Raw genomic sequence first — 23,549 nt, 5'->3', positions numbered from 1 at the left:
GCACTGTGTCTGAGGCATTCAGCATATCAGTGAATTCTTTTTATTTGGTTTTTTGAGATAGGGTTTCTCTGTATAGCCCTGGTTGTCCTGGAAATCACTTTGTAGACCAGGCTAGCCTCGAACTCAGAAATCCACCTACCTGCCTCCCAAGTGCCGGGATTAAAGGCATGCACAACTACTGCCTGCCACCCTAGAATTCTTCTACCAAAAGATAAGGCTAGCTTTCTTACATCCCCAGTCTCAGGAACTGCTGTTCTTAGGCTCTGTCATCACATATAACCCCTTTCAGAACAGATCCAAAGAACTGGCCAAGAGTAGAGACAACCTCACCTAATAATCATCTTTAAAAAAAAATGAAACACAGGTCAAGGGTCGCCTGTCTCCAGTGTTCTAGAACCACTTGGTCTATTGTTACATCTCACAAAGATTGCTTCTCACGGATTCAGAAGCTCATCTTGTCATAAGACACCATTCACGCGATCCATCTGAAACTAGAACATTTAAAGGAGCTACAGGTCCTCTTAAGTCTCCGCACCTCTTGGGCTTCAAGGCTTTTCGAACAAGGTTGAGCTGATGCTGAGTTACCAGGTATTCCTGTTGTGAGAAGCATGGGGTAATTATATGAATAAGGCTCTTATGCCCTCCCTCTGACGTCACTTAATGGTACTCTGTATTCACTGAGCTCTGTGTTTGTCCCCCTTTTGATGTGTTGTTGATGACGACATTTTCTCCAAAGCCCATCTCAGTCTCATGTTTATTCAACCAGACACTGCTTGTTCTGTGGCACACCTTTACATTTTCTGCTTTGCCTTATGACTTTCAACCTCTCTTATCTCCTTTCTGGTTTTGCTGATCAGAAAGCAATCTGATCAGAGCCCTTCTCCCTCCCTTCTTGTCACAGCCAATCAATCATACCCTCTAAACCCCACATCAGAGTGCTTCTTCCTCTGCTTTTGTGCTATGCATCCATATGTGGTTTCTCACCAGCGAGGGGAGGCTCTGGCACTATGCTGTACTGTTTGAAATTGCCACTGCCCTGAAGAACATCAAGAACATCTCTTCACCTTCAGAGACCCTGGCCCCAACACCTGCTATTGTCACATGATAGCCTCTCTGGTTAGCTTGACAGCTTGGCCCGATACTGGTTTCTCTGACTCTTATGACCTTCAACAAGTCTTTATCCCCATTCCGCTTTGTAGCAGAGGTAGAACCTCCCAAACGCGGTTCACTAAAGGACGCATTCTCAGCTGTGGCTTTCTCTGTTCCAGCTTCTTCAAAAAGTATCCTGTCTGTACCTTGTGTTGGGTCAGGTGACCCATGTTGTCCCCTCCCTCTAGCTGTCAGATGTTGGGCCGACTGGTAGGAAGGTGTTGATCTGAAGGGTTCCCACATGAGAGCTGCAGGGGTGCTGAAAGGAACTGTTCAAGCAGAGTCGAAGGGAAAGAGGGGTTCATGAAGAAGGAAATCTCAGCTTTTTGCTGAAAACCAGAAGGTCTGCAAGCAATTTCAAAAACTGCAGGCAGCTAAGAATCAGAGATTTGGGTTAAAATAGTACTTAGTAAAGGGAGCAGTAAATCAGGACAAGTTATCCTGCCACTCTGTTGGAAGCTGGTGGGGACATGAGATCCTCAACTGAGTCACAGAACAGACGTGGCTGAAGCAGCTGCATCCAGGCAGCTCCTGGGTCCCTGATCCCACGAGGCAATTTGGAGAGAGCCAGTAACACCTGCATGTGTGATAGGTTACGCTACAAGGAAGAACTGGATTTGGGGAACTCAAGTCTTGTCTAACCGGTGGCACATCTTTGTTATACTAGCAGGTGTCTTTTCTGTGATGAGTCCCTGTTTTTACTTTGTCTATAGTGGGTGCTGAGACACAGTGTGGATCCCAGCAGTGCGTGTTCACAAGTGATGCACATCTCTGGTGTGTGACCTGTAGCCCTTATAGAGGTTCTCTCTGATTTTGTCTTTTCGTTTCACGATGTTTCTGTTCTGTACCTCTCAAGACTGTACCCCACAAATAGGTCTGAGTGACTCCTGATAACATGTGTGAAATCTAGAAATACTCGCAGGATTTTTAAATGATTGACAGGGAGCTAAAGAGAAATACAGCAAGTTCAGAGAAATGGCCTTGGAGTTGAAACTGTGTCTTTCACTCACCCAGGGAATCTATGCCGCTGCACTGGATACAGGCCCATTGTGGAGAGTGCGAAAAGTTTCAGCCCCGTGAGTATGAAATGATGGATGACTGCTGAGCCACCGTCATCCCCACCCCAAACTGCCTCTTCCTAACCAATCCGCTACACGCACACCAGATGGGCTTCAAAGAAAGTGCAACACCGTGTTTTAAAGAAAAATGATTTTCTGGTTTTGCCCATCTCAGTAAGCGTAACTGAGTACTTTTTTCAGAAACACAGACAGGTAGCACCATAATAGCTCTTTTTTGAAGGTGAAGTTTAGAAAAGGCATATTCTTAGTGAAAATGGATTAGGCCATTCTAACATCTTGCTCCGTGATAAAGAGAAACTGATAAAAGTCTGTTTCTCAGACTGTCTCTTCCACAGCACTTTGGGTTGAGACATGGCCAGAGCGGCCTGTTTCCATCAAGTGAATGCCCCTCTTTGCTCCGAATGTGATTCCATCTGAGATGAATACTGATGGGAGATGTGGAAGAGCAGAGAAGCTGGACCATCACTCACATTAGGTGAAATCTATTGAAAGCAGGACCTGCAGCACCCACAAAGCATCAATTTCAGAATCCCTCCACGCTCACCCTCTGCACGCCCTTCTGAGGCAGATGCCAAGTGCCTCCCCACTCCGCCATGAAACAATCCTGATCTGGGCCGCGTTTCCCACACCAAGCAACCTTCCAACTCTCTAGACAGTCACAGGATGCTCTGGGCTTTAATCTAGTTAGTTCTGACACTAACTACTCAGAGTTAGTGTTACCATCTACAAGTTAAGGGATCGCAAGACTGACTTCATCTTAGCAAGTGCTATCGAGCCTTTGGTGTTTCTGACCCACTAAGATCAGTAGTTCTATGCCCTCACCCCCTCAGCCTTCAGGATTTTGCCAGGATAGTCAACATAACTCAGAAAGTGTTGCTCATGCTTGCTGGGTTATTATAAAATATGTTATAAAGGGAACAGGTAAATACTAGATGGGTTGGAACGTTGGACACCATCGAGAAAGGGCTCCTGTCAAGTGGACTTGAGGTCTATCATGCTCCTCACGCAAGGGTGCTTCACCAACTCGAAGGCCCATAAATTATCCGGTTCAAAGGATTTTTGGATGTTTTAAACTTGTATGGTATGTGTGAAGGTCAAAGAACAATTTGCTAAGCTGGTTCTGTCTTTCCACATTTACCTGAGTTCCAGGGATTGAACTCAGGTTGTCGGGATTTCCCAGAAACCACTTTATCCACTGAGCTGTCTCACCAGCTCCCAGAAGTTCTTATAAGTGCATGGTTACACACAGGTGCAAGCCCAGCCCTCAAGGGGCTAAATAATAAAAACAAAAACAAGGTGAAAAAAACAAGGGGGAAATTAATAGCAAGTTCAAGACCAGCCTGGCTACTCCACCATCACCACCACCCCAGAAGTTCTTTGTTTGGTTGGTTTTGGTTTTGTTTTTCGAGACAGGGTTTCTCTGTATGGCCCTGGCTGTCCTGGAACTCACTCTGTAGACCAGGCTGGCCTCGAACTCAGAAATCTGCCTGCCTCTGCCTTCCAAGTGCTGGGATTAAAGGCGTGCACCACCACTGCCTGTTTTTTGTTTGTTTGTTTGTTTGTTTTCTTTCTTTGTCCTTTCCTTTTTTTTTTTTTTTTTGTATTTTTTCCCAGACGTTCTTACAACTGCATGGTTGCACACATGTGCAAACCCAGCACTCATGAAGTGAGCTAAAGCAGATTAACTGTAAGTTCAAGACCAGCTTGGGCTACACGCTGATGTCAAGGATGGTGTAAACCTCAAAGTAAGATCGTGTCCCATCTGAAGAAACAAAAAGTTCTTTAAAGCACACAATATCCAGTCTATCACCCCAGGCCAGGCTACCCACTGAGCTAGGTTGGTGGGCTGCAAGTTTAAACCCAGTGACCACAGGCTCTTTCTGCCACTTGGTTCAGTCTAAGGCTACTCAGGAGTGGCTGCAGGCTCAGCAATAGGAAGGACATGTCAGTGGAATCCAGTCCCTGCATCTTGGTGACAACCCAGAGGGCACTGTCCTGACTTCAGAAGCTCCAGAGTCCCCTGGGTCTCCCACTCCTCCTTTGGACAACCTGCGTCTCACTTGTCTTTCTGCAGAGGGTCTTCGAACGTTAAAAGTTTTATAATACAGGGGATGTAATGAGCATAAAACCTACACTAGGAAAGACAATCAGGAGATTGCAGTTAGCATTAACAATTAGAATATAAAATTATGCTGACTGAGCATGAGTTAGCTGCATATCAGAGCCTCAAACTCTGATTCCACAATTCTCTAGCTGCATCACTGATACATCACCTGACTTTTCTACACCCTTGCTTCCTTGACTGGGAAGTGGAATCTTGACTAAAAGAACGAAAACATAGTGTGTCTACAAAACATGGAACATCGTGCTGAGCTCGAAGTCTTTGCTCAACCACACCTAGATCACAGCTAACACAGTCTACCACTTCCACTACTGTCGAGTCCTAGTCCAGTCTATGCTACTGTAACTGAGTACCATGCGCCAGATGGGCTGTAATGAGCAGAGTATTGGGTCTATTGGGTCGCAGATCTGGAGGCTAGGAATTCAAGATCCACTTAAAGGGCTCTCTTGCTGTGTTCTAGCTTGGCAAAAGGCACAGCAATCTTGGAGGAGATTTGGGGGTAAAGGGGAAGTACAAGGGGTCCTAGTTTGCTCTTTGAATATGAATCTTCCCCGGCTGCACTGGCATCTGTCTGTGAGAACTCCCTCTAAGATAATCACCGTCAATATGAACCCCAGAGGACACGCACTGAGAGCATCGTGTATGATCATTATCACTGGCCTCACCTCTGGATTCTTACAACTCTGTGCCTCTCTGATTTCACCATTAACATTTTCCACAGAGTTCAGCTTGCTGCCAGATGAATGGGGAAGGGAAATGTTGCTTGGATGAAGAAAATAACAAGCCTGAGAGAAAAAACAGTGTGAGTTTCCCTTTTCTTCCCTCATTTTCCTCCATCCTCTTACACTTGGCCTCAGTGCATTCCCTACCCCCATCCCACCGGAGTCCCCCCTGCACCCCCACATCATGCTCAAATCCCTCCAACATCCAACCCACAACCCCCTGCACCCCATCCCCCCATCCTCCCTCATGCCTCTCAGCATCCCACCTGCATCTTACATCTCCACCCCCACCCCCGGACTCTTCACATTTCACCATCTCACCTATGTCACCCCACATTCTACCTGCATCCCACTCACATCCCCTGCACCCCATCCCCCATCCCCCCTGCGTCTCACCTGCATCTCACTCACATCCCACCCACAGCCCACCCTCATCCCACCTGCACTCCACCCTCATCCCACCCGCACTCCACCCTCATCCCACCCGCACTCCACCCACACCACCCGCATGAGTCAGAAGTATTTTTCAGAAGTGTTAGGAAAAAGCAGAGGCTCTAAAAACAACTGTCTTTCTCCTGGCCTTTCCCCCTTTCTTTCCACTGACCTTGGGTCACTGCCAAGACAAGTCCCCGGGAGGGGGGCTGGAGGGCTCCTGGGGGGGGGGGGAAGAGGGGAAGGAGTCCTCGGAACTGGGCCTCAGTGAATAGTAACTATGTGGGGCACAAATGTGGGGAGCTGTCTTTAGAAAGACGGGCCTGTCAACCCAGCTCTGTGACTTCCTCACTCTAGATTAACATCCTCTTGAATCTGATTGGGTGATCACTGCAGGCAGTTTGGAGTAAGGTATGTGTGCTCACCAAGCCCCAAGCCCAGTGACAAATGCGCAGCAGCTGCTGATTAAGTGTCTGACTTCCCTGGCGACGGAGGCTCAGAATTACCCTTTCAGCCACTTGTGGTAATGGACTCTGTGTGTTAGATTTCCGTTTTCATTCTTTCTGAGCACTTTCACTTCCAGAAATCCACACCAGGAAAATAATTAGAGGTAGGCTAAATATTTATTATGGAAAAAGATATGCACCACAGCATATGTTTATGTTTATATTTAACAAATATATATACACATATGTTATATGTATATGTGAAGAAATACATGAAGTAATTTAAAAATTGAGAATGCGATACTATTAAATATGCATATGCAATATAAGTACATATATAAAAAATAAAATTAGAATTAGAAAAATATGCATAACAATAGTAGGTCTGCACTATGCTATTATGAAGCTGTTTTGTTTCTATAGACTTCAGCAGTTCAACATGATTTTATTATAATTACACACAAACACACACACACATGTTTAAATAAAAGGAAACTCCCATGGGTGTTATAGTAGTTACATTAAAATTACAATTTCCTCTAAAAGTCAAGTTCACTTGATTTCTAGTCTAGAGAAAAGGGAAAGGGAAATTTTTGAAAGAATAATGTAGGCCCTTTACCCCTCAGGCACCAAATATCCCTGCACATGGTGACTGATGTCTGCAGGCCCAGAGCAGAGCAGGAGGCGAAGAGCCCAGGTCTCAGCTCTCTATGCCCAGTCCTGTTCCACACCAGTGGCATCAGACTGTGCACCCAGCCCCTGTGTCCAAATCACACCCTTTCCCAGCCCACTGTCTCTTGACCACTACTCAGGCATTTCTGCTCTTAACAATAAAGGAACGAAGCAGAGGCCTACATGGGTCCTGGGAGTGGATTTGGGACTTCTGGGTTGGGGTTTCTTGAGGTCCTGGTGGCAAAAGCCTGGGACTAACAGACAGTGGGCTGCTGGCTGGGGTGGAATGTTCTCACTCTGGGATCTCCTTGCCCCCTGTGGAGGGACTTGGTGGGAGAGGGCCAGTGATCAATAGCCAGAGACAAGGTGGGAATGGGCTTCTTAAAGAAAGCCACATTGAATGCTTTCCAACCCATATAAATACGGGCACACCCACATGGCGTCAGCTCTGTTGTCTGCAACTTATGGAGTCCCCAGTTTCTCTTGGTCATGTGACTCCCTGCAAGAGAAGCTTCTTTTATTCCAACCTCAACTACTCATTTTAGCTCTCAATCACACACTCCACACTGTAAGATGTGTATGTTATAGAATGGCTACAAAGGGGTTAATTAAAGGGGCTGCAAACTCGTAGGGTGGGTTGATTGAAGGCAGAGAGCCATTGCAGGAAGTTGGGTAAGCTATAAAGAGCCCAATTAGAGAGCAGCTGGAGGTAGAGCCAGGCCAGGCTCTATGCAGTAGGGACCAGGCAGGGGACTGACAGCAAAGTGGGCAATCCAAGGAGAGGACCAGCAAGAGCGAGCAAACAAGAGAGAGCGCCATTAATTGGTTGCATTCGCAAACTACATTGTGAGAGGCTTTAGTAAAGAAACTATGAAAATGGCCACTCCATGACTGAGGTGGTGCTGATAACCAGAGGCACCTGGGAGAGCCCAGAGCAGGAGACAAAGCAGCAGATTGGCCACAGCCAGGGCTGGGGAAGGGAGACCTGGCAGGCAGGGGACAGTTATAGAGTGGGGGTCTGAAGTGAGCAGGGTCAGGCTGGAGCTTTGTAGAATAGGGACTGCAGGAGCCCCGGGCCGAGGGCTTTGACATGCAGTGACAGATGTCACTGGAAAGCCGCTTCTCTTCTGGCAGAGGCAAGGGAAACGATGCCGTTCACAGGTTTCTGAGGCTATGCTGGCTTTTCTATTCTGCAGAAATCTTTCTTCAGTCGGGGTTGAGCTGGGCCAAGACTGCCACTTCTGGGCATATGCACTTCCTGAGACCTAACCTACCATGGGGACAGTGGCTTGGTTAGCAGGGGCATTCTGCTATGGATCTGAGTAGCTTTGGGGACAGTGTGAGCTAGTACACTGCTTAATACGTTATGGAGTTTAACCCAGTAGTCAGACACAAAGATGGGCAACAAATGACTATTATCAAGAAAAAGAAAAGCCTAACATGAGTTTGCCTTTGGCTCTGCAAAATTCCAACCCTCAACAATCACGAAGTTCTAAGCTACCAACCTGGGCTGAATACACTGCAGCCTCTTAAGAGTTTCATGATCCCTTCTCTACCCTACCCAAACCCCTCCTGCCTTCCCTAGTTGTTTATGGCCTCTCCTCCCCTCTGCAGCTCTCGGCAGCCCTCTCTTGTCCTCTTCTTTCTCAAGCCCTCTCTGCCCTCTCTGTCTTCTCTGCCCTCCCTGGCCTCCCCTGCCCCCTGCCCTACCCTGCCTACCCTGCCCCTCTGCCCTCCCCTGCCCTCCCCTCCCTCCCCTGCCTTCCCCTGCCCCCTGCCCTCTTCTCCCTCCCCTGCCCTCCCCTCCCCTCCCCTGCCTCCTGCCATCCCCCGCCCTCCCCTGTCTCTCTGCCCTACCCTGCCCTACCCTGCCCTACCCTGCCCCCTGCCTCCCCTCCCCTCCCCTGCCCCTCTGCCCTCCCCTGCCCTTCTCCCCCTCCCCTGCCCTCCCCTCCCTCCTCTGCCCCTCTGCCCTCCCCTGCCCTCCCCTGCCCTCCCCTGTCCTCCCTGCCCTTTCCTGCCCTACCCTGCCCTACTCTGCCCCCTGCCCTTCCCTGCACTCCCCTGCCCTCTCCTTTCCCCCTGCCCTCCCCTGCCCTACCCTGCCTACCCTGCCCCCCTGCCCTCCCCTCCCTCCGCTACCCTCCCCTCCCCTCCCCTGCCTCCCCACCCTCTCTTGCCATTGCTCTATGTCCCAGTTCCCAGGCCAAGCTTTTCAAACAGGAAGTAGACATTCAGTACTTGGCCAAGAACCATAATGCTTTACCAACTTTTGCCACAAAAACTAAAACATTCTTTATCTTCTTTAGGTTTGCACCAAGTTGTATGAAAAAGAAGAATTTCAGCCCTTGGATCCAACTCAGGAGCTTATATTTCCACCTGAATTGATGGTTTGTGCTCCTTCTGGTTCATTGGTTTTATGATGCTTGTGAGGGAAGGGACACGCCCACACACCACCAGTGCGCCCACAGTTGTGCCTCTGCCTTTATCTGCCCCTCTGGGTCACTTTGTGTTATGTTATGTCCAGAACATTTGTTTATTTTGAACTTTGCTCTGATCTTTCTCATAGTCTAGATCCAAGGCACATTTGTTCTGGAACTCAGTGTTCTGGTACCCAACGCCTGTGAGGATGCATAGAAAATTCAGGACAAGACTAGGAGCAGGTCTGAGTTGGTTGTCTCAGTAGCCAACTTCTAGAGATGCCCACTTTACGCGGTTTCAAACCATTCCTCCTGGCATCCTTTGGACTCCTTTGCATTTGCTTCAAAAGCTTCTGTTAGCAGAGCCCCAACTATCAGGCCCCGAGCTAGAAACCCAGGATGCAGAACACACAAACTGCTTGTTCCCTGGGCCACTTCCGGCTTTGACAGTGCCCCCCACGGGATGTTCTCCTGCAGTGGTGCACTTGCCTCTGCTGCCTCCGTTGAAAGCCTAGGCAACGTCCCTCTGCACAATTCTTGGTGGCTTTTTATTTTTATTTTTATTTTTTTTGTTTTTGTTTGATTGGGTTGATTTCAGAGCCACTTGCATCTTTAAAAATTGCCAACCACCAAAAGAGTTTTTGTTATGTGGGTCATACAATTAAAATGGAAAATATTTTAATTATTCACTCGTTTTTATAAGTAACCAGAGAAAGCTTTTAAAATAAAGATTTATTTTTATGTGAATGGATGTTTTGCCTAAATGTGTCTGTACACCACATGTGTGCAGTACCCATGGAGGCCGAAGAGGGCGTCAGATATCCTAGAACTAGAATTACTGATGATTGTTTCGCTCTCGTGGAGGTGTGGGTGCTGGGAACCAAACCTTGGTCCTCCCCAAAGGACCCTAAGTGATCCTAACCACTGAACCATCCTTCTAGCACCAAGAATAAGGTTTTTTTTTTTTTTTTTTTTTTTTTTTTTTTTTTTTTTTTTTTTAGGATAAATAAAACATGACTCTTGAAAAGCATTCTTTTTTCCTCAAAGGGAAGTCAGTAACAATGGAGTGGTATTGTTCTGGGTTTTTGTATATCTCTTTAACTCTGGCTTAAGAGAAAGTAATTAGGATTGCACACACAACTTCAGGCTGCAGACAGGTGTGAGAACACACACTGTGGAGCATTTTAACACTTCACTATGTACTCCAGAGATAATGTGTAGGAAGAAGGCAAGTCATAATCATCGGACTTCCTTATAAAATAGTCTTGACTTTGGAACCCTGAGGTGTGCTCTGGGTGGACTTCCTGGAGTACTTGTCCTCCACTCTGAGAAGGGCTGGCTTCACCTGGGGAGAACTTATTTAACATTTAGCAGTCAGAGTTTCCCACATTCCCAGGACCTCTCCTGTCCATCATCCTTCCTCCCACTCAACACACAGACACATAACTTAATGCAACATTTGCAGCAATGAAGATTTCAGTTAACCAACCCGCCCTTAGTGACAGCTTGTTTCCAGCAGCCTTTTGCCAGGATTTCTGTGCGACAAAATTATTCAGTGAGATGATCTATGAAGACACAGAAATTATACCAAAAGATCTGCCCTGCAGATGCTCCCACAAAGAACAAGAATGTTTTCATAAAATATCTCTGCAAGGAGATCATCAAAGTTTACCTGAAACAAATTAAGCAATTGGATTCCTGCAAAGCCCTTCCTGAGCAATGGTTGCCTTGTTTAATATTAACTGGAAGAAACTGTTGAAACAGGGCTTCTTCCAAATGCCACAACCTCAGTTTCAAAGGCTACCAGGCAAGGAACCTGGTGCCCTGGTATCCACGTCTTCATCCCGTTAACCACCTGTGTTACTGTGACCAGGCCACGACTCTGGTTTGGCCCTTATTCCATTCTTTTCTTCGGTAAAACTAAATGAGTAGTTACTGTGTTTGCTCATTCTTTCCCCCCACACTGTAAAATAATGCCAAATGTGATTTGACCTACAAGGATGGGATCAACTTTAGATAGAAAATACAAGCCTATGAAATGACTCCTGGATAGAATCGAAATAGCAGCACAGAAAGCCCACTAGAGACAAGAAGAGAAGGAAAATAAAATTAAAAGTCTGCTTGACTGAGCATGAAATTATCCTCATGAATATTTACTTCCCACTCACTCATGTTAATGTGTTGCTACATATCACAGCCCTTTATTTTAGAAAACTTGATTGGGGGGGGGGACCTAAAAGACAGTCTGCCCATTAACAACTGAGAAAACCCCACCAGTAGCTTTGAAGCTCTCGGTTTGCTTGGGAAACATAACCATCAGTGTAAGGTTGCTGGCTTGAACCAGCTTGGCATTCCTTGATTTTACTGGGGTTGATGTTAGGGGCAGGGAGAATTTTTTTGCTATTCATCAAGACAGCCATTTTACCCCATATTTTAGTGACCATGAGAGTCAAATGACACTCATATATCACCCTTCATTTTCACAAGCATCAAATCAGGCATAGAGAGGGTCCAAAGTTTTCCTAAATTGGTCTGGATACTTAATAGCCAAGCTGGGTTTAGAACGTGGGTCTCCCATCTCATGGTATATTCCTCACGCTTCTCTGCATGGTGATATCACATAGCCCTCAGGCCACATGTGCTTAGTTTTCTGTTGATGGAATATCATTCTTGGTAGTTCAAGTCTGTGGTCATGTCTTCAGTTGGGAATTAGGGTTGACATGAGATACCTCAGCCCTTGTCCTAGCATGTAAGAGTCTTGTTTATAAGTTAGGACTTCACTAAAATTATTTTTAAGCTAGAAGAGGAGAAAAAATATTCAAAGGAATGGAATTAATTTAATTCTTTCTTTGTTCTGTTATCCATTGCTCCTGCCTGTCCAGTAGTGAGCTGTGAAATCTATGCATGTTTCCTCACTGACATCACCATTGTCTGAATTTAAATACTGCAGAGGATGGCCGAGGATTCCCAAAATACCGTTCTGACTTTTCGTGGGGAAAGGACTACCTGGATTGCCCCAGGAACCCTAAATGACCTTCTGGAACTGAAAACAGAGTACCCCAGCGCACCCCTCGTGATTGGCAACACCTGTCTCGGTGGGTACCAAGACCCTCTTCTTTCTTGCACTGGTGCCCAGATTACTGAAAGGCGGAGAACGCTATAGCATTGACTCACAAAGCGGACTCACCGGTCACAGGGTGTCTTCCTTTTGCCTGGCTGATGGCCAGCTTGTTGCAAGGCTGCCTTTCCTGGTCCACACTGTACTTTGGCCTTTCATCCTAGACTATACCACGTGATTAGATTTGGAGTGTAGGGGGTAAGGCTTTCATTTTATTCCTGGGACCAATAAATAGTAAAACAGGCCTTTTTCTTAGAGAAAGTCCCAGCCTGAGTAAGGACCACTGAGAAGGGAAAGAGGCTTCTCTCCCCATGATTTCAATTCAGTGAGTTCTACGTCCTAGTCTTACTTGCAACATGAAATCTAGCTGTTGTATTCATCATTATCATCCTCTTCCTCCTCCTCTTGATCCTCCTCTACTCCCCCCCCCCCATCTTTGATGGAACCTGAGCTATCAGATGGTAGGCAAGTGCTCTACTCCTGAACTATATCCTCAGCCCCCTTTACCTTTTAAAGTTTTGATACAGAGGCTTCCTGAGTCGCCTGCCTCCCATGCCCCTGGGATTATAGGCATTTGCCCCCAGGCCCAGCATCCCGTATTATGATAATGTTTCTCTCTTTTAGGGCTTGATATGAAGTTCAAAGATGTCTCTTATCCAATTATCATCTCTCCTGCAAGGATCTTAGAATTATTTGTGGTGACTAATACAAAGGAAGGTATGTTCTCATTTATTCTAAGAAGGTCCACATGCTGCAAATGACTGGGGGAAAAAAGCAAAGCTTGCTTGACACTCAGGAAATCACAGGCTCGTGAGATGGAGGAAGTCACACCCGGCACTCCAGTGCTGAACTGTAACTGATCCTTTGTAAAGAACATGTCCTAAGTTTAGAAAATCCTGAACAAGTTTGTACATCCTGTCTTGAGATTCAACTTTTTCTGCAGAGAATCTGGCCTCAAATAATGTTTACTGATTTGCTCAGACACTCACCCTGCTATGTCTAAGGTCCTCACTCCTTGAAGAGTACCTTCCCTGGCAGCTGAGAAAATGGCTACCCCAGCCTCTACCCGGTAGACACCTTCAGTTCTTTCTCCATGGCCACAGAACCAATTGCAGTGAATGCTCACAGTTCTCCAACAAGGAGAAGCTTGATGCTCCTCCTATACAATATAGTACTTGATTCTTTAGGGAAAAGCAAGCCCACGAAAAGTACAAGTAGAATAAAGCCATTTCCAAACATTCAGTTTTCAATTCATTTTCAAGTTATTGGGTTTCTCCCATGAGCCAGGCACAGAGCTGTGAGCTAGCCAATAAGGTCTCCCAAGAAAGACACGGTTTCTTCCCTCAGCGTTAATCACACAAGCAACAGATGTGAGAGAAGTCATCAGATGATGTAATGCTGTGCCGTTGTTAGTCATATTTCATCTTCAGCAGAATCTTCTTCCACAGCTAAGAGATACTTTCAAAATGGTGCTATTTTAGGATTATGACACTTTCAGTGCTTTTTAAACTTTAATCAGAAAGAATCTTGGAGTTTTTCTAAGGAAGGAATGATACAAAGGTAAATAAGAATTTGAGTGCTACCACTTGTTAGAGTAAAGCCAGATATGAAATTACAAGCATCAGATTGAGAGTTGCATGTGTCAATGGTCTTCTCAATACCTTATGTACTTTCTATTAATGAATACATTTAATAAAGGGAAGGATTTTTTTTAATGTTGCTTTTTGATCCCAGACTTGGTAGCTCATATCTGTCATCTCAACATCTGAGAGATTGGAATTAGAGGGTTTCTATGAATTTGAGGCCAGCCTAGGCTATTCTATAGTGAATTCCAGGACAGCCTGAGCTGTAGAATGTCTCTGTCTCTCTGTCTCTGTCTCTCTCTTTCACACACACACACACACACACACACACACACTTGCTCGTCATCTTGTAGGAGCAGCTAGTGCAGAAGAGCATGTTCTGGGCCAGGGGAATGCCTACCTGACCAGCACGGTCCTAGCAAGCCTCGTCTTGGGGTAACTGGGAACCTAGGGACAATACACAGGCACACACACTAGGTTTTCCAGGGTTGCCATCCTCACCCTGCTTTCAATGCTGCTGAGTTACATCTCAACCCTGTCTCTGGACACTCAAGTCAGTCTTTATTTTGCCAGCAAACGGATCCTCATGTAGTAAGCCTTCTTTCGACATCCACTGGGTTGTAAATAGATCCCTGATTTATAATTTCCAGTGGCTTGGATCTCTATTTGTTCAATGATAAGTCACAGCCAAAGGAAGGCAGGTCAAATAAGTTGATAGTCTGAGTACACAGTGTGGGATGAAAAGCCATGGAGGGCAGAGAGGTGGACAAGTAAACAGATCTCCTCTCTCTAGATGAGTCTTTGGACTTGTGAGCTGGGCTGTTTATTCTAAGTTGACTGACTGGACAAACAAATCAAAACCTTACCGAAGGAAATTCTGCCCAGAGATAAATCATCCACCACACCCATTGACACCCACTGAAGCAACCCTTCCTTTCTCAAGGACGCCAGCAAGCCATGTAAGGCAAGAGCCTGCCCACTGCAGTCTTCTCTCGACAGTCCTTGCCAAAAGTTAAATCACGAGCTCCCTCTGCTGAGTGTACACTGATAAATCAGAATCTAAAACATTTGTGTTCTTGGAAATGTAAGCGTTATGAATTATAATTTTCTCTATAGGAAGTCTGTAACAGTGCAATGTACAAAGCAGAGATGGACTAGCTGGACTTTTCTGGCTTCCTGGCAAGATTTTCTAAGCGTGACTGCTGCTAGGGTGGTGCTTCACAAGGACCAGAAGCATCAGTAGGAGGCACCCCAAACACCCCTGCCACACCATCCTAGCCCTTAGCGTAGCTGAAATCACACTGTTGAGTATTTGTTTACTTTTCTCTTTCCTTACTGAATGCTGACTTAAGAGAAGACCTTGTCTATATTCTTTGCCCTAGGATGACGAGCTCAGTAGATGCTCAGAAATAGTTACATAGTGGATGAGGCAGGTCTAAATTTATTCATGGTGTCTTTTAGGGCAATGATCCAACCAGAGAGTAATAGAATACTAATCACACAAATGGAGATGCAGGTTTACTAGTAAATAATAAATAAGACCGGCAAGGCTGGGGAGATGGTTCAGTGATCCAAACACTTGTGGTCTACACAATCCTGAGGACCAGAGTTCGGATTTCCAGAAACATGAGTAGGTGTGTGAATGGCCTGCTTTTAATTCTAACTTTGGAAGGCAGCAACAGAAGATCCCTAGAGCACACTGGTTATCAGGACTATCCACATCAGCAAGCTCTGGGTTTGATTGAGAGACTTTGCCTCAATGAATAAGGAGGAAAACTGATGGAAGACATTCCTAAAATCTTATATGTGCACACATATGGCAGCACAGATGCAAACACACACACACACATGAAAATGGGAGGAGAGAAATAAATAAATGTGAGGGCACATGTGGACAAGGGAATGGAATCCATCCATGTTCAACTTTTAAATGGGAAGGCTTGAAATGAACCAAGGAAGCAAGTGTTGTTGTGCAAGTCATCAGAGATACAGTGGTCAGAAGCAGGTCTTCACACTGCTGCGCCGACACTTATCATCAGCTGCTGAGGGGAGACGTCACACAAACTACGTGGAAGATCACAGCTATGACCAGGGCTGTACAAGAGAGGCACGTGATGTTAGGGGGCAGGTCTGACGAAACTGCAACTTGGGAAGGCAGATGCAAGAGTGGAGAAGTGCGTGTTCAAAACACCAGGGTCAGAAAACAGTGCCTGGTGCTGGTCAGAGAGTCTGGGCTGAAGGCAGCAGACAGCCACTCAGCCCTCAGTGAGGGCGTGAGCACTGGCTGTCCTGGTATGTTTAGTTGCCTTTTAGGGATCATGAGTTATTTTTGCTCTCTCTTCTCCTTCATATTTATAAGGTGGTCTGGTGAGCATCTGAAATTTTCTGAGTGGAAAAGACAGCTTCATAATCAACTCTTGACATCTTTCTTCATTTCCCTGCTTACAGAATATTAACAAAGCTCTCTCGCTCTCAGGGCTGACACTGGGTGCTGGCCTCAGCCTGACCCAGGTGAAGAACATCTTGTCTGATGTGGTCTCCAGGCTCCCCAAGGAGAAGACACAGATATACTGTGCTCTCCTGAAGCATCTGAGGACCCTGGCTGGGCAGCAGATCAGGAATGTGGCTGTAGGTTCTTTGCACCTTCCTCTGGGTGGGGACTCTTTAAGGAGGAAGGATAGCATTGATTCCTAGTTCTGTTTCTGGCTGTATCCATTTGTGGTTTCCACATGGCTGAATGAGAGGTTACCCTGTGACGTAAGCCACTTACATGACCAGGTTGGTGTGCAGGAATGATGTCTTCCTAATTCGTCAACATGACTTGGATACTTTAAAACACCTCAGCAACTTCATCACTCCAAACACACCTTGCCTGATTCTCTGGCCCCACGCTCACAGCCCCATTTCCCACCAACACTTATACGAAATGTGTGTGGCTTCACTAATCAAAATTGATTCATTTAAAAAAATGATTAATTTTTTCTGCTGACCTGGAAGCTTCACATGCATAACTGTGGAATAATGTCCTCATCAACAAACCACAACTTGAGTTCCTTCCTAATCGAGGTGGTTTTCACTGTGTTCCTACTTTTGGGGATTTTTTTTGGGGGGGGGGTTGTTGTTGTTTTGTTTTGCTTTTTTGCAAATAATTAAAAGGATAAGTGATTGCTGTAAACATTTCAGATTTTGCAAGAAAACCTGGAGCCATGCTGGCATGCTTTATTCTAATTGCTGAATTATCCTGAAAAGAAACACTAGGCACAGTGTGCTTCGTCACTCACAACAAAAGCCCGGGGACGCTTATTAATCTTCCGTTTAGTCCTTAGGTGGTCATATTATCAGTAGACTGCCGACCTCCGACCTCAACCCGATCTTGGGTGTAGGCAACTGCATCCTCAATGTTGCTTCAACAGGTGAGTTCCTGAGTTCCCTTCTAAGTACATGTGATGGTTTACCAGACACGAAGCACAGAGACGTGGGGTGATGGGAGCTCACTGTTTATACCATTTGATCCAGTGGAAAGACCTAGAAGCACACACACCAGGAAGATAGTAAGCAAATAGCACCCTTCAAGAATGTGAGAATGGTCAATAGATCCATCGCTACTTGATTTTTTTTCTTTTAACTTGTTGTGTTATGTATATTTACATTAATTGCCAACTTGATAAGATCTGTAATCAGTAAGAGACAACTCTTTAGGAAGATCTGTGAGGGATTATCTTACAGATATTAGAGTAGGTAGGTCTGTAGCTGGGCATGCCTGTGAGTGATTGTCTTGGTCAGGTTAGTTGGGATGGAATGACCCACCCTAGTGGAGTGCCACACCATTCCTTGGTCTTGGGTTCTGTACTGTAGACAGAGGAAACTAGCTAAGCAGGTAAGCACTGCTCTCTGTGGACTGTCTACGGATACAACAAGAGCAACAATTCCAGCCTCACGCCATTATGATGGACTGCACCTTTGAACTGGGAGCCAAAATAACCCCTTTCTCCCCTAATGTTTTCTGTAGACACTTTGTCACAGAGACAGAGAGTGTTGCCAAGACACAGACCATTGTCAAAAGCACTGCAGCTGGCTGACATTACAGAGGCTGCAATGGTTTATGCTAATGGCGGCTCTGCCGATTCTCTAACTGGTGGTGATTCACCTCATCTGTGCTTATATATTTAAGTTCTAAAACAATCATTAACTTCCTTTAAAGCTAAACTTTAATACTTTAAAGAAAAAAAGCTTGCTTTTTTTTTAAACTCTCATGTACCACAGGCACAGAACACTTTAGACTCCAGACATGGGCAGGGATCACAGAGCAAGCAGTTCCCAGCAGACTGTAACCAAAGTTGGCTTGATTCTGACTCTATTTCATAGAGTATCATAGGCCAGCCACAAGCTGAGGAGTCGGATCACAAGCGGCAACACTTCAGACCCCAACCACGAATTGGGTCTCTGGAACTTCTGACCAAAGTCAGGGCCATGGCCCTACCCTTTCGATTATTTTGCTACATTGACTCCTCAAAATGCAGGCAAGCACTTGACTGTGTTTGCCCATTTGCTATAGGGGATAGCAGCAGGTGAGCAGCAGGTGAAGCACATACAGGGCAGAGCTCATGGGAAAAGACTCAATGCTTCTAAGTCCTCTCCAAGCTTACCACCCTCTGGTCACCTCCATACTTTCTATCATCGGGACCCAGCCTTTAGAACCTCACGGTGGATGTGGTTGAAGATGCCACTGAAGTTTGCTAAAGTATCAGTCCTCTAATCATATGGTTGCTTACCATGGCAACCAGGCATTCAATTGCCCACTAAGAGTCACTTCATTAATGAAAATAATGCTTCTTTCATACAGAAAACCCCAGGGAATTTAGAAGCTGTGTTAAATACTCTTACCTCTCAGGTCTAAGAGTTCCAAATCAGCAAACAGAATCGAAAATCAAACTCTAAAGCAAGACAGACTCTTTGTAGCTCTTCTGTTCACAAGGGCTCTAGAGATTGTCAGAGACTAGGGCAAAAGCCAGATATGTATTTCTTACTAGTTCACAATATTTCAGGTACTGTGCATTTGTGTGTGTGTGTGTGTGTGTGTGTGTGTGTGTGTGTGTGTGTGTGTGTGTTGGATCAAACTCGGGGCTTTGAGTGTCCTAGGCAAGCTCTCTAACATTGAGTCGGACCACCAGACCACCAGTCCTGTTATGGAAAATTCTATCGCAGAATCCACAGGAGAGGGTGATGTCAGGGGCTACTAAACAAACGGTCATTTATGCTGACCTTGTCAAATAAACTTATTTGAAAAAGATGTTCCAGCAGCACAGGACAGGGAAGTAGTCCCTGTGTGGTAAGAAAAATGACAATGACAATTCTTTCTGGTTTACAACTTACACAAGAAAAATCAGTCTGTTTTCACATGACGATTGGTCAAAAAGTATAGTTGTTAGTTTGACTCCATCCTTTCTATCAATCTGACTCCCAGATAGCTATTACCTCTGCGCACATTGCACATCCACCTTCAGAGGACAGAGATTCATCCTCATTCAGGCTCAGCAAGAAGACCTCCCCAAAGAGTTCTCAAAATGCCACAAGGAAACAAATATTTCACTTTGCCTAGGTGGCTTTCTCTAGAAGCATAATGTTTGTTTCTGGGTCTGTGTTTTTAGGATTTGGGTTTAAAATAGTTGGATGAATTATGGCTGCTTTGTGTGTCGATGGTCATGGCTGCTATCATCTAACATCTTCACAAGCAGCATCCCATTGCTTACACAGCCTTCACACACATGTAATCCTTGCCCTCTCTCATTCATACGTTCCCTGCCGACCCTGATGACATCCCTCCCCCATCGTCTGGCACGGTGACCACACATACACACTGATTCAGGTTGTTCTACCCCATAAGTCATACACTGTAAGCAAGGCAGAGAGTTTCCCACACACTGGATAACCCTGCTACTCCAGGGTGAAGGCTCTCTTTTCCAGATGAGAGTCAGGTCCTGGGTGGTCAGGATGTCGCAGGTAGCTGTGCTCAGGTCCTGGGTGGCCAGGATGTCGCAGGTAGCTGTGTGTCCATTTACTTTCCATTCAGGAACTTGTTTTTAGAAGAATACCTCTGGATTCAATAAAAGAGTAGCAACGACCTAAGCCTTTGATAAAGTGTTTTCCCATCCACAGAAGGAACACAGCAAATCCCTCTGACTGACCACTTTCTTGCTGGAGTTCCGGATGCAAGCCTGACGCCAGAGCAAGTGCTCATCTCCATTTTCGTGCCGCTCTCCAGGAAGGTATGAGGTCACACGGTGTATGATAGTTACTGGCATTGCTCTCCCTTTTTAATCCTGAATTAGATTTGGCATAGAGAAGCATAGAATTTGTCACAAACAACTTATGCGCGCAGAAGTGCAAATAATATCAACTGAGCTGTAGCCAGCTCCTTCAACAATGCCTTGCAGCATCAGCACCGTGTACTATTTCCTCACACTTCTTCAGCGGCATTAAGGCTCAGGACACATACATCTAGAAGCAGCTCAGTGAAAAGGACCAGTTCCCCTAATGCACAGCGGAGGAGATTGCACTCCAAGGAAGTTTTATCATTTCAACCAAGATTTGTGGTGAAACGTTAAGGGATCAAGTCCTTGAGCCCCCGTCAACCTCAGAAGTGCTAAGTAAAATAAACATTTTAAACATCACTTTGGCCTTAATGTACCATTTTAATATTTTCTTTAAATTAATGATAACTGCAGAGAAGTCCATGAGGCACCGGTGACCTCTAGTTATACAAAGATGCTCTTAGCACACCAGGCTTCCCTGTGGCCATGGATGGAGAAGCATAGCCTTGGCTCACTGTTTGTTCAATAACAATATCTGTTTTCCATTGGGAGCCTTGGGTAAATGCTACTATTGTAGCTCAGGTTTTGTTTCTGAGATCAGTTCAACCAAAAACTGAGACCCAGTCATCACTGCCACCAGACTCATTGTTGACACTTGTCCACAGCACCAGTCATTCTGTCAACATTTATTGAGAGACTTCTGAGCAGGTAGAATGCCAAGGACATCATAGTCACTTTCATCCTCCAAACATGAGTAGATATCTTCCTCTGCCAGAGCTTACAGAGTACAGTTTTAGCTCAAGTTCAGCAGTGTGGCAGAATACATTAAACAATAAAATTGGAGATTTGCTGTTTTTGATTGGTCAGAAGATCCCAACATGCAAAACCTTGCAGGCTAACGTTGAAGACGCTACAACTTCAAAACAAGCTTTGCCAAATTGAGAAGAGAAATGGTGTTCTAAGCATGGAGTCTATTCCAGAGTTCATGTGTTAGTGAGGATAATTGTAGCAAGTAGGGTGACTCTGAAGTTAAAAAGCACATTCCATACTACATCACCCATGTTATGTGCCTGTCACCCCACAAAGGTCAACCTAAATCAGCTCATAAAGATAGAATCAGAGACCTAAGTTAGGAGACAGTCTGCAAACAGCCTATGATTCCCCAAATCAGTGCTGTGAAAGAACAAAGCAGAAAAATCTTGTAGAACAAAGAAAGTAAGAGAGCTGTGAAGGTATCACCTTTGTGGGTAAGGCACACCCAGAGTTGGAGGCTCTGGGGAGTCCTGCTTACATGCTCACAGAAATGTGAATATGGACTGTATGTTAGATATTAGCATTGTATCACTGTTAGGCTTGTTGCTAATAATGCTGTTGACCCAGCGCTATGGGGAAAGTTCTTATATTTTAGGAGTTACGTACAATAATCTTTAGAGATGAAGCATCATGACGCCAATGACACACTTCAACTTGGACTGAGTGGAGGAGTGTGTCTTAATCTTAATGGTGGGAATACATGATTCATCACTGGTAAAGCCGAGAATCTAAGTGAAGGAAATATATTTATTTATGGTTCTGTTCTTACGACTGTTATCGATTTGAAACATTTCCAAGTAGATAGTCATTCTTCTCACTTTCCAGTGGGAGTTCGTATCAGCTTTCAGACAAGCCCCACGTCAGCAAAATGCGCTGGCAACAGTGAATGCTGGCATGAGAGTCGTTTTCAAAGAGGACACGAGCACCATCACGGACTTGAGCATCTTCTACGGAGGGATTGGTGCCACCACAGTCAGCGCAAACAAGTCCTGCCAGCAGCTGATTGGAAGGTGACTTACAAAGTTTTACTCTTACTATATGAGTCTCTTGTCATTTGAATAGTGGCACCTGACCTGACTGGCAAAGGGAAGGGGGTGTGCCTTCTGGCTATGGAATATAGCTCTTGAGTAAGCACAAGAAAACAGTACCTACAACAACGCTGGTGGGTGTCATGATATTCCCTCGTGAGAAAATAAACTTGAGTAACCTTTGGTTACAGTTTAGATTCACTTTGGTAAGGATTAGATGCTCGCTTGGCCCCGCACACACTGAGCTGGCTGCACTCCTCCGTGCGCTTAGGTGCTGGGATGAAGAGATGCTGGATGACGCTGGCAAGATGATTTGTGAAGAAGTCTCCCTCCTGACCACAGCCCCGGGAGGAATGGTGGAATACCGGAAGACTCTTGCCATCAGTTTCCTCTTCAAGTTTTACTTAGATGTCTTGAAGCAGTTGAAGATGAGGGTAAACTTGTGTTTGCCTGTAGGATGCCCTGGGGAAGGGAGTTTGTCCTAGATGCTTCTCCAGCTTCTGGGAAGTCAAGGACACCATCATAGTTCCGCTTACATGCTACATTTCTGAGGCCCATTCTCAGTGAAACCCAAAGCTCTCAAGTTCACTCAAACACTCCCAAATCAATAGTAACAAGCCAGTAGAGACGCTGCAAAGACATTTAAAATCCTTTGTCAACACAGTCTTCACAGGAAGCACTTTCCGTTTAACAAACTACATGTCGTCATTCCAGGACCCCCGTAGATACCCTGATATCTCGCAGAAACTCCTACACATTCTGGAAGACTTTCCTTTGACCATGCCTTATGGGACGCAGTCATTTAAGGTGAGTCTATTTTCTGAATGAATACAATAGCCTGAAGAGACTGCATCTGTCTTTTGACCTGGCTCTACTTTGAATTTCAAGTTGCTACTATGTTTGGTTGTCATTGTTATTTACTTTTCATTGGTTCTTTGTAACTTTCACATCATGTCCTCCTCCCACTCAACCCCCCCTCCCCTTGTACATGCTCTCTGCCCTTGCAACTGCCCTGTTGTGGAAGCCCCTTTTGTCCACACTTCTTTGCTTGTAAATGTTCATTGCAATGAGTCACTGGTCTGGTTCCAGGCCTCTGGGTACTGCTACTCTATCAACACTGGAACCTCACTGGGACTCCTCAGATATCCTGTTGTTGTCCTGTGTCATGGAGATCCGGTAGCTTTGGATCTGTAGGGCTGGTCCTTTCTTGCAGTCCAGTCAGTGGGGTAGGTGTTGGGATAGGATAATTCAAAGCCCTGGATCTAGGCCTGAGACCTGAGTTGGTCAGTCCGCCGGCTCTCCCGCCATTGGGGTTGACTCACCAGCAATCACCAAAACCAGGGCCAGCTCTACCCCGCTGCCCAGGCAAGGTGCAGGGGCCCGTTTTCCAAAATGTTGCCTCTGGTGAGGGACAGGACCAATTCTCCCTCTCTCAAGACCCCTGGGCCAGCTTCCCTGCCTCCTGCAGGAGGTAAGGAGTGAAGGAAGGAGAGGATATCTCTTCCTCATCCACACCACCGCACTGGAGATGAGTGGTAGGGTCAGCTCTCCCACGCTTGTATCCTTGGGCCTGCTCACTCACAGCTCTCACAGTGTGCAGGCTGCTATGAACGGGGCCAGCTCTCTTAATCTCAAGCCTTCAAGGCCCTCTATC

The 23,549-nt window shown here is 45.7% G+C and overlaps 1 protein-coding gene across 1 annotated transcript in view; it reads left to right on the top strand.

The window, feature by feature from the left end:
* LOC127692160 (aldehyde oxidase 3) overlaps positions 1-23,549 on the top strand; it is an 89,720-nt gene that overhangs the window by 9,482 nt on the left and 56,689 nt on the right. Inside the window, exons 6-16 of the mRNA XM_052192228.1 lie at positions 2,164-2,225; positions 5,072-5,152; positions 8,932-9,012; positions 11,993-12,137; positions 12,785-12,877; positions 16,220-16,371; positions 17,063-17,156; positions 19,900-20,009; positions 21,693-21,877; positions 22,167-22,329; positions 22,610-22,702. Coding sequence (XP_052048188.1) covers positions 2,164-2,225; positions 5,072-5,152; positions 8,932-9,012; positions 11,993-12,137; positions 12,785-12,877; positions 16,220-16,371; positions 17,063-17,156; positions 19,900-20,009; positions 21,693-21,877; positions 22,167-22,329; positions 22,610-22,702 — 1,259 coding nt within the window. The remainder of the gene's footprint in view (positions 1-2,163; positions 2,226-5,071; positions 5,153-8,931; positions 9,013-11,992; positions 12,138-12,784; positions 12,878-16,219; positions 16,372-17,062; positions 17,157-19,899; positions 20,010-21,692; positions 21,878-22,166; positions 22,330-22,609; positions 22,703-23,549) is intronic.

The sequence above is a fragment of the Apodemus sylvaticus genome, chromosome 9 (genome assembly GCF_947179515.1).
Source record: "Apodemus sylvaticus chromosome 9, mApoSyl1.1, whole genome shotgun sequence".
NCBI lineage: Eukaryota > Metazoa > Chordata > Mammalia > Rodentia > Muridae > Apodemus > Apodemus sylvaticus.
This window is presented reverse-complemented; position numbering and strand designations above follow the sequence as displayed.